The 12034-nt window shown below is 35.4% G+C and overlaps 2 protein-coding genes across 3 annotated transcripts in view; one reads left to right on the top strand and one right to left on the bottom strand.

The window, feature by feature from the left end:
* The first annotated feature begins 20 nt into the window (after positions 1-20).
* LOC128231166 (transcription initiation factor TFIID subunit 8-like) lies at positions 21-5926 on the top strand. The gene is made up of 6 exons (XM_052943642.1): positions 21-271; positions 1518-1616; positions 2169-2231; positions 2748-2872; positions 3447-3594; positions 4352-5926. The coding sequence occupies exons 1-6, from the start codon at positions 145-147 to the stop codon at positions 4570-4572; spliced, it is 783 nt and encodes a 260-aa protein (XP_052799602.1). The 5' UTR covers positions 21-144; the 3' UTR covers positions 4573-5926.
* Positions 5927-6016: 90 nt separating this feature from the next.
* Positions 6017-12034, bottom strand: part of LOC128231160 (TBC1 domain family member 9-like) — a 45644-nt gene continuing 39626 nt past the window's right edge. For both annotated transcript variants that reach the window (XM_052943629.1, XM_052943630.1), the window contains one exon: positions 6017-11806. In XM_052943629.1, coding sequence (XP_052799589.1) covers positions 11150-11806 — 657 coding nt within the window. In that variant the 3' untranslated portion in view covers positions 6017-11149. The remainder of the gene's footprint in view (positions 11807-12034) is intronic.

Genomic DNA, 12034 nt, shown 5'->3' with positions numbered 1-12034 from the left:
CTTTATACTGTACCATTCAATATGGCAGCCTCCATAAAATTAAATTTTAGGTTCTGATTTTTTGGCAATATTTGTCAGTATTAAGAGGAAAATCAATAATTGAAACCATCTTACCCTTTCCTTAGTGTATTTCGAGAAGACACCATGGATGCCTTGTCGAAATCAAGACGAAAAGCTCTCAAAGTAGCTGTTGGAGCTCTTTGCACAGAAGTTGGATATGGAATGGCAGAGGAATCAGCAATAGAAACACTCACTGAGATGCTTCAAAGTGGTAAATGTTTATAAGCAGCTTAGCTATCCATATACAGAAGTTACATCGACATGGCCATCGTAATGACAATGCCTGGGACTTAAAGAGTCTAGCTTATGCCTTATATACTTGCAGGGTTCGAATTTAGACTCGCATACTCGCAAAATGCGAGCGACATTTGCAAATTGCGAGTGACTTTTATTCAAGCTCGCAAAATTCTGTGAGTTGCTTTTTCTAGACCACAAAATGTTAAAAGGAGAGTGGAATAAACATGAACTTAATTCCGCTACATAGTCGAGTGTAAACAGCCTATAAGTGGCATGTTTATACTATCAGTATAAAGAAGACAGTACGGAGTGACGCTCTAGTAAGTTTTCAAAAAAAGAACAAATATGGAAAAGGCCAAGATTTATCTCGAATCTTTCCGGGATGCTCCAAGGCGTGCATAATACAAAATGAATACAAATGATGTAATCACCTAGCTCAATCATTGGCTAAATTTAGCGCTTTCGCTCACTATATGAAAACCCCATCAACCTTTGAATATATTTCCACCCAACTGTCAAAGTGAATAGATTTCGTTGATCGATATATTTCATGGTCCAAAGCATCCACGCTACATTTACTGTTACTTTTATTCATTTGAAATTTATAATGTTATTGTTTTTAATACTTATAGACTTTAAATCTGTAGCTTGCTTGCCAAATGGGTATTACCCGATGGCGAGGGTAAATATACAAAGTGAACAATGTCAAATTATTGGACACCTTTGTTATCAAAGAGCGGCCAGCATCTGATGAGTCTTTCAGTACCCCCCAAAAAGAATAAGCCATCAACAAGTTCTAGTAGCCGAGTTACTCAAGATTGATACTTTTTAATATTCATAATATGTCTTAAGTGTAAATTTCTACTTTAATTAGACAATATTATAAGGGAATAAAGCAAATAATAAAATTGCAAGTTGATTTTTCATTTTGCAAGTTGCTCCAAAAAGCACTCACGAAATTCTGCGAGTGCTCCTCAAAGTTAAATTCGAACCCTGACTTGTAAAATACACTTTTTTGTATGACAAAATAAAGTGTGGCAAATCATTAGGAGTGTATCATTTAAGATGCCAAAAGCTGGAACCCTTTCGCAAATGTTGATATTTGCTCACATATTGTCTTTGAAGACCACAATTTCCATCACTTTTGTAAAGGTCCTGGTGGCCTAGTGGTTAAGGCGTTTAGTATTATTGGGTGTTATTGCTTAAACATTTTTTTTCAGTTCTGACAGAAGTGGGAAAGAGTTCAAAGGCATATACAGAGCTATGTGGAAGAACTGAAGTTATGGTCACTGATGTCTTGATGTCACTTGTCGATCAGGGTGAGACTGGATTATGTAGAAAAAGATGGAAGAAAAGTTCTAAGAAAGTGATAATATCTTTATATCGTTTTGTGAAACCTCCGATGAATTGAATAACAAACTTACTATCATTTATAATAGGCCTAAAAGAATACATTTGATTTTGTTAACCCGACTCTACCTACGAAAGAGGTGCTGCCCCTTGTGATTTTATAGTCAGTTGGTAAAAAAAAATGTCAATAATGTTCTTACAAAATCCTAATAAGAAAATCTACCCTACCTGTTTTTGAAAAGGATGTAAGCCTGTTGTAAAAAAAAAATTCTTTCATAAAACATGTAACTACTAACAGTCAATATATTGATTTTGTTATCATGATCATTGGGATTATCCATTACTTGGAAACTATTAAACTTATAATTATATTAAATATTCACATGAAACCTTTCAAACAGAGTCATATATCACAGTATTTTTTTTATTATTAATTTAACAGAATCTTGTAAGAAAGGCAGGTGAACATTTGGTTGTGGTGCTCTTGTTTTTCAATGATAAACCTTAAATTTTTTTTGCAGGGATTAACATTGAGTCCATTCCTGCGTACGCCAATAGATTGAACAAGTCTGTATTAGTGCCACGTAAGTATAAGTTGATTTGCATGATTTGTATATCAAAATTGGCCTGCATGTTTTTAAAAAAATAAAATGAAAAAATAAATTCTTATTAAGTTACCCAAACCTTTACATGTATTTGGTACTACTTTTTAAACAACACTGGGGATGCATAAAATCAATGTATGTAGTATAACTGTTAAAGTTAAGGTGCATTTATACCATGGGTTTGAACCAAACTAAAATTTATTAATTTTTTTGTCCATATATGTACTGATGTAAAACATGCACAGCAGCATTTTGCTAATAATTTTTAGTTTTGCTAAGTATTCACCATGGTCGAAATTAGCACAAGCCCACAAGCAGAGCACTGGTTAAACATTTTACGGGCTTTCTTTAGTTCTGTATTTTACAAATCAGGGCTTGTTTAAAGTATTGATGCCAAGCAAGAATTTTGGCTTGTTCAATAAAATGTCTAATTCCGCCCACAGTATTCGTGCCTTTATATTCTACTATGATAGATGTTGATAACCTACTCTTCAGCTGGCCAGATGCAGCCCCCAGCTGTACAGAGAGTGTTGGCTGCGGGTGACAAGCAGGACCATCCAGGCTACATCCCAGACCACCTGCCACAGTTTCCGGACCCACACACGTACATACGCACAGACGTATGGCTTAAATCTTAACAGGCCTCTTTGAACACACTACAGATCTTTTATAACATGATAGGGGTGGTCCAAAACTCGCGATCACGTTAAAATCCAACCACATTGTAAATCTGCTGGCATGTCATTAATCATCCACCACCTACCCAAAATAGCCTTGTATTTTCATAAATCCATCCTTGATATTAATAATTCATTGGTTGAACAGTTTGTTTTTGTTACTGTTCTTATTGATGTAATATTAAACATTTTTACATTGACCCAAAATACATAAAAATCCTATTGATGGCAAGTACTTATAAACAAACATTCACCTTGATTGATTGGTGTACAAGTTGAGTCTGTAAAATATTGAGAACTTGATTTAATAGTGAAGCATCTTAAAATTTGTTCAAATAAGGTTATAATTTAAATGTATATGAATTATAGTCCCTCTGAATACCAATAGGTGCTGTGAGTCTAAAACTCTGGTTATTGGAAATCTAAGCATATCATTATCTTTTAATAGGCTATATTGCAGATGCTCGACACGTAGCAATTTCTGCAGAAATTATTAACTTCAGTTCTACCTTTTCAGACCCGTAAGCAGCCTGTATCAGAGTACCAACTGATCCGCGAAAAGGCTGCCTCGTACAAGCGTGATACTGAAAGGGCTCTTACCAGATTTGTTGCAAAGACAGGGCAGACTCAGAGCATCTTCAAGGATGATAACTCATTGTTTCCATGTATGTACATGTACTTCAACATTTCGCCTCAATAATATCTATAATGTATATTGTACAATGTTTGGAAGTGTTTCCTTTGTTTTCGTCTATATATCAACTTTAATATTGGAATGGTAACAAGTAGGTGGAGCTTAAACATTCAGTATCTTGCATGCAGATAAATAACAATGCTATTTACTTATACTCCATGCTAGTTATTGAACGATGTTCCTGACAAAATGGGTTTCATAACCCACTTCCGTGGTGATGTAATTGTACACTTGCACTGCAGTGCTGGTAAACAATTTTAATAACTAAGGTTGTGGGTGCAGTAACTATTCTTTAACATGTTGTCAAGAAGTAAGTTCGATAACTAGCATGCTGTATGCGTGAATAGCATTGTAATTAATCTGCATGCTAGATACTGAATGTTTATGCTCAATCTATTTGTCACTGTTCCAAACTTAAACTAGAATTTCAAGCAGAATGATGCTCAGGTATTTTTCTCAGTTTGTCCAACGTCAAGGGTTGTTACTACAATTATTTATGAAAGAGTTATTGACCTTTCTACCTATGTTTTATATATTTCATTTGTCCAACTTTGCTTCAACCAATGATAGCAAGGCTGTGACAATTCTTTTTTTTTATACTTTTTTCTGGGAAATATACAGACAAAGCACATGTAGTGCATTATTTTTGTGAGCCTATAGCTGAAGCAGAAATCCAGTCACAATGAAACAATTACCTGTATCAATAGCATTGCTTTGTTCTGTTATAGTGATTGCCGTACAGCCCCACCCACAGCCGTATCTGGCAGCCCTGCTCCCTAAGGACCAAGATCTGGACACCCTAGAGGCATCGGACATCCCCACCTACACCGCCCCAATCCCCCGGGGTCGGGCGGACCCTGATGGTACCAGCGTAGATCCTGATTCAATAGATAACCCCTATCTCATGCCAGTAAAAATGCCCAAGTACAGGAAGTACAAAGTCAGCTGAATAGTGGAAGGATCGATGGACATTTAGATGTTAACGATTTTCCACAAAAAATGAGTCTTGCATCTAATTTTAATTGTCTTGGTATGATGATTCAAATTGAACTCCATGGAATTTACAAGCTTGAACACAACTTATTGTACATTATGTGAAATGGAGAGGATTGTTAGGACATCATTTGAAATAAATGATTGTTAGGACATCATTTGAAATAAATGATTGTAAGGACATGATTTGAACTAGATGATTAATAGGACATGATTTGAACTAGATGATTGTTAGGACATGATTTGAACTTGAGGATTGTTAGGACATCATTTTAACTTGGGGATTGTTAGGATATCATTTGAACTTGGGGATTGTTAGGACATTGTTTGAGCTTGAGGGTTGGTAGGACATCATTTGAGCTTGAGGGTTGGTAGGATATCATTTGAGCTTGAGGGTTGGTAGGACATTGTTTGAGCTTGAGGGTTGGTAGGACATCATTTGAGCTTGAGGGTTGGTAGGATATCATTTGAGCTTGAGGGTTGGTAGGACATCATTTGAGTTTGAGGGTTGGTAGGATATCATTTGAGCTTGAGGGTTGTTAGGACATCATTTGAGCTTGAGGGTTGGTAGGACATCATTTGAGCTTGAGGGTTGGTAGGATATCATTTGAGCTTGAGGGTTGGTAGGACATCATTTGAGCTTGAGGGTTGGTAGGATATCATTTGAGCTTGAGGGTTGGTAGGACATCATTTGAGTTTGAGGGTTGGTAGGATATCATTTGAGCTTGAGGATTGTTAGGACATCATTTTAACTTGGGGATTGTTAGGATATCATTTGAACTTGGGGATTGTTAGGACATTGTTTGAGCTTGAGGGTTGGTAGGACATCATTTGAGCTTGAGGGTTGGTAGGACATCATTTGAGCTTGAGGGTTGGTAGGAAATCATTTGAGTTTGAGGGTTGGTAGGATATCATTTGAGCTTGAGGGTTGTTAGGACATCATTTGAGCTTGGGGATTGTTAGGATATCATTTGAGCTTGGGGATTGTTAGGATATCATTTGAGCTTGAGGGTTGGTAGGACATCATTTGAGCTTGAGGGTTGGTAGGACATCATTTGAGCTTGGGGATTGTTAGGACATTGTTTGAACTTGAGGATTGTTAGGATATCATTTGAGCTTGGGGATTGTTAGGACATTGTTTGAGCTTGAGGGTTGGTAGGACATCATTTGAACTAAAGGATTGTTCGGACATAATGCCAAATGGAGAGAATTGTAAGAAATTGTTAACTTTGATGAATAGTGGACTTCTACACATGTACATTTTGTGATGTGACTAAATGTATAAATCAAGAAATAAACTAAAAAAAGTTTTGAAAATTTATTGTATACATATTATCATGACTTTTTGTTTCATTTGAACAAGGGACATAACTGTGTGAATATAAAAGTCAGAGTTATGATCAAGGTTAATGTTTATTCTAATATAATACCATATAAATGACTTGTACATTATTATATTATGGGCAGATTGTTACTCCATCGTTGTTTACTTTAAAAACTTCACTGCTCTGGAGGCTTATTGAATGAGAATACACTTGTGATCTGCAGCATTCCAAATAAGATTTGAGACAACCTTTCAGCTGTTTTTGTTTTATTTAAATATATAAGCACATCATCAAATAGCTAAAGTTTAAAAGTTAACAACGATGTCGTTAATCACATTAACTTTACCGAAGTTCTGCACAGTCAGCCCAAAGTTGATTAATATCATTACGACATCAACAAATTGTGCTAGTATACATTATTCCCTTTAATAACTTTGAAATATAATAATGGGCAATACTACCATATGTGAAAAATTAGCCTTCTACAAACACATGCACTGAACCTACAATATCACAGTTAATTTTGAAAAGAACATGTATCTACCAAGTCAACAAATTAATGTGCATATTCGCTACACTCCTCCTTTCTTTTAAAATGAAATGAAGTTCAACAGCAATAAACATTTTTAATAGACACATTAAGGTATCGAAAAATGATGAAACTTTAGCTACATGTATGATCCAATTTCATGGACTTATTTTCTTAAGGCAGGAAAACAAAGAAGGAAAATAATCTATGAAGAAGATTCATAAGAAAACTGTGAATGAACACGTGATAAAATTGCACCAAACAAGTGACAATGCCCGAACAAGGAGATATTATAATATTAAAGTATGTCAAAAAACAACAACAAAAACGAAGATGTCGCACAAAATTCCTTGCACAGCTTGTGCCTATATGCAGGGATGGTTGCTTGAACTGTTAGCTAACAAATACCTATGGATGTTATCATGAGTATGTTAGCAGAGAGCACTACCTGGTTCCCTGTGGCTAGAATTTTGCTGCCTCACAAGTATTACTATTTATATTCAGGTAAATGAATAGAAACAAGAGATGTTTGTCAAACATTATGCCCCCTGAGCGCCAAGTTGCCAGAAATATTTGGACAATTGAATGAAATATGCATGGACTGAAATGACAGCTGATTTGTCATTGGATGCATATGAGGCAGGTCATCTACTGGTCATACCTAATCTTCATGTCAAGTTTGATGACCATAGGTCCGGGAATTGTTGAGTTATCACTCGGACAAGCTTTGGTCTTCCAACAGACCGACCGACATGTGCAAAGCAATTATATAACCCCTCTGCTTCGAAGGGGGGCATAATTAAACTAGATGTTCACTGAAAACTGATACTTCAACTCATGCATTTAGTGACATATAAATTTCTACTGTCTACTATATAAGAAAATAAAATATGGACAATCAGAAAACCTTTTTTCAGCTTACAGTCACACTGACCTTGACCTTTGACCCACTGACCTCAAAATCAATAGGGTTCATCTGCTGGTCATGACCAATAAGCCTACCTAGTATGAGGTCCCTGGGTCAAAGCGTTCTCAAGTTATTGATCGGAAACCGTTTTTCATGTTAAGGTCACACTGACCTTGACCTTTGACCTCAAAATCAATAGGGTTCATCTGCTGGTCATGACCAATACACCTACCAAGTATGAGGTTCCTGGGTCAAAGCGTTCTCAAGTTATTGATCGGAAACCGTTTTTCATGTAAAGGTCACACTGACCTTGACCTTTGACCCACTGACCTCAAAATCAATAGGGTTCATCTGCTGGTCATGACCAATAAGCCTACCTAGTATGAGGTCCCTGGGTCAAAGCGTTCTCAAGTTATTGATCGGAAACCGTTTTTCATGTTAAGGTCACACTGACCTTGACCTTTGACCCACTGACCTCAAAATCAATAGGGTTCATCTGCTGGTCATGACCAATACACCTACCAAGTATGAGGTTCCTGGGTCAAAGCGTTCTCAAGTTATTGATCGGAAACCGTTTTTCATGTAAAGGTCACACTGACCTTGACCTTTGACCCACTGACCTCAAAATCAATAGGGTTCATCTGCTGGTGATGACCAATACACATACCAAGTATGAGGTCCCTCGGTCAAAGCGTTCTCAAGTTATTGATCGGAAACCATTTGGTATTCCGACCGACCGACCGACAGACAGACAGACCGACCGACCGACATGTGCAAAACAATATACCCCACTTTTTTCAAAAGGGGGCATAAATATGCATGTTAAGACAATTTGGACTTTCTGGAGGTGTGGTTTAAACTTTCATTTTCTTTTACTATTGGTTAATTTATTCTATTTCTATTGGAGGCGTGGCTAAAACTTTCATTCTCTTTTTACATTGTTTAATTTGAAGAAAGCTTTTGAAAATATAGTCTGCTTAAGTAAGAAGGGCTCTTAAAAGGTACAATCAAAAAGCATTTTGCTAACGCAAAACGCCCATGTCATGCATGTATTTATAAGGAAAATGTATAGCATTTCGTTAGTATACAATATATTTTAGAGAAGCTACCTTTAGTTACCAATTCAGGAAAAGCAATTGACTTACATATAGACTAAGCATAGCAAAATGTTGTCAAGCCTGTATAATTTGAAAAAAGCAAACAAATTAACTTTACAACTGCCTGATATTCTAAAAGGAGAAAACATAGTTTAGCTTTATATTGTGATTTTCATTTAGACAAAATTTGTACCCACATGTTTAACATATATACGGTACATGCAGTTTTAATTTATGGACATAAGTATCAGCATGTATTGACATTTTAATCAAAATTACTAAGTACCAGTACAATTAAAGATATAATATTTCAAGGAAAATGTAAGTAAATGTACATGCAGATTCCCAATTAACATTTTCAAAATTAATGTACATGTATACAATTTAAATTATTGCATATTGGACCCCGGGACATTACACACAGTGAAACGTATAAGAAACACATAATTAATAATAACCACAAAACACCATAAAAACCCTCATCCAAAAAATTAAATTTACAGATTTAAAAATGATGATAATTTTTTTATATCCTGAAGGTAACCCTTCAAGAATCACATATAAGTCACTTCTCGAAAAGCTCCATTAACTGAAATGTCATTTTCTTTATGCCTGGCCCCAATATCACAAAAAATACTTCAATAAGTCAAATCTAAATCTCAGTCTCAACTCATTTTACCACACCGCATCAGCGTACCAGGTTTATGTTTTTACAGTTTTTAAAAGCGCATTCTCACATAAACTGTGTTGATTGAAAACTTTGGTCAAGATTCCAAGGAAAAATTGTTTTTCAGCATATAATGTAATTGAGTACATCTCCATGTTTTTAACAATTACTCAAGTATATTTTTTGCTCTGGAATAAGTTTTCTTTGAAATATTGATGAAAGTGATTTACATGTATCAACACATCTTTTGAGGAAATGTGCTTTTACAAATAATAAAAAACATACAAGAATTGGTATCATTCTATTCTTTTATGTGGTAAAATGATTGAGGTTTGATTTGAGTATTTTTGTGATATTGATTTGGGTATTAATTGAAAGACATTGCTTGTTGATTAATTATAAGAATATGTAAAATAAATGACTAGTTTACATTAAGTTATTACATTTGGTATGTTCACTGTTTATTTCAACTGAAATTGGACACAAAATGACCTATTTGGCAATCTTTTAAGGTAAAAATATTATATATTTTTTATACACTCTCCCCCTTCTTCTCCCCCTGTCTCACTTCATTCATAACAAATCACTTTTTAATGCAAAAATATAATAAAAAGAAACTGGCTCAATGTGGTGAACAAAAAAAAGCCTGTCAAAAAACACAGCAATTGATATGACCATGAATCTAATTACGACGGCACAAGATAATTATCTACTTTGTTTAACAAAAGAATTTATAGAAACCAAGTCCATTTTCTTGGTCCAGTGTTATCATGTGACTAGTAGTTTAAAACCATTCCATTGGTTAAACAGTAATGAATACTTATTTCAGGGTGGTTCAGTGTCATGTTATCATGTGACTAGTTAATCTCTCATTTAGCTTCACAGTAATGAATACTTATTTCAGGGTGGTTCAGTGTCATGTTATCATGTGACTACTTAATCTCTCCATTGGCTGCACAGTTATGAATATTTATATCAAGGAGGTTCAGTGTCATGTCAATTACTAACAAATCCAGGCGAATAGATTGAAACTTATGCTTATGAAACATAACCAAGTTATAATGCCCATACACATTGCAACCAAGTTTGCTAAAGATCAGGTAAGCTTTCTTATTAAAGTTAGAAAGCAGACAGAGCTGAATTAGTGGATATTTTTACAATTTAAAGCATTTAAGTAACTATAAAATCAGGGGCTATCAGTGAACTCATCTGAGAGATAAAGCCAATAATCTTAATGTTACCAAGTTTGGTGATCATAGAATGAACATTTCTCAAAAATTTGAATGCAGAGAAAGTCAAATTGATCCATTGAGAGTGAGTAACTCATAATATGTTCCACCTAATGTCAAGCAAAAACAGAGAACATGCCATGGCCATACCAAATTGGTTTTATGTTAAGTGTCAACCCTTAGTATTGAAACCTATCTAGATAGCCTGAAAAAACAACAACTAACCCCTGAAATACCAAAAACTAAATGAGTGAAATCCTATATAGAATGAAGACAACAGAGCCTTAGTCCATAAAGCAATACTCAATAACAATTAAAGCTAGAGTTATGCGGCCAAGGTTAAAGTATTTGAACAATGCTGCACCCTCTGAATGACACAAACATTTTTTTTTTAAAACATGAGCTCAAAACAAAATAACATACGTATTATAAAATTCAAGGGGGGGGGGATTATCATAGAAACCATTAATAAAACAATATTACTCAACTGAAACCTATCATTTGCATTCACTATTCATATCACTCGCCCTTAAATAATTACATGAATGTGGATAAGACAATTGTGAATAACAAAGTAAACCTCATAACCCAAAACACAATAATCTATGTATCAAGAAATGCATATAGGGGCACTTAAACTTATAATAACCCATATTGTCCCATAAGTGTCTGGGCAAATGCAAACATTAACAAATACAATGTACCACAATGATTTCCAGATGATAAAAAAGTATTATATGTAAATTGTAAAAAACAACACTTTCCAAGCGCTAATACAATCACTGTTTGACTTGCTCGAAAGGTGCACTGGCCTGTCTCATCAACAGTCTCCGATGTCTTGTCTTGTCTATTGCATCACTTAAATCTGTGCGAGTCTCAAAGAATTTTACAAGCGCAGGTTCAGTTAACATGGAAGCCAAAAATTGTTCGAAGGATATCGACCACTCATGGTCCAGTTTCGTCGAGGATGAGGATATAGTTCTTTCCCCTCTTTTAACCTCTGAGACTGGAGTTTGTATCCCTGTATCATCACTATCTTTACCCTCTTCATCAGTTTTCTCAATATCATCTTTCTTAGGTGTATCATTTTCCACACTCATTTCTGCCATTTTCTCAACTACTTCATTTGCCTTGTCTTCAGTTTCTTCTTTTTCATTATCTGAATCATCTTCAGTTGCCGCATCACTTAATTCTTGAGCAATGGATTGTTCCCTTTTCAAAACTGACCCATTTTCTTCTTCTGGAAGGCTTCCAGACTTTAAACTGTCTGTGCCTGATGAAGAGGGGTCTTCTTTATGGAGATAGAACTTCTTTCCCACCTCCCCGATCTCCAAAAGAAGAGTTCCAACTGTTGCTATGGCATGATAGAGATCCTGCTCTTTTGAATCTCCCCCAAACATGTCATAGAAGGTCTTCCACATCTGAATAAACTGTGTCTGTAAAATAAAAAGCAAATTTTAAAGGGTGTTTCCATCTTTTAACTAGAGCTGTCACAGGAGTGCCGAATACCCCCCGAATGCCGCCTGGACAAACAAAATAGGCAAACTATTTCTTTGAGAAGAGGCCATAACTCCGCGGTTATTGTACACAACATTTCCACTGGTCATTCTTAACCAATATGTGTTGTTTTATTAAAATCCATTGAGTAATTTAAAAGAAATGCT

Source organism: Mya arenaria, chromosome 4 (genome assembly GCF_026914265.1).
Source record: "Mya arenaria isolate MELC-2E11 chromosome 4, ASM2691426v1".
In the NCBI taxonomy this organism is placed as follows: Eukaryota; Metazoa; Mollusca; class Bivalvia; order Myida; family Myidae; genus Mya; species Mya arenaria.
This window is presented reverse-complemented; position numbering and strand designations above follow the sequence as displayed.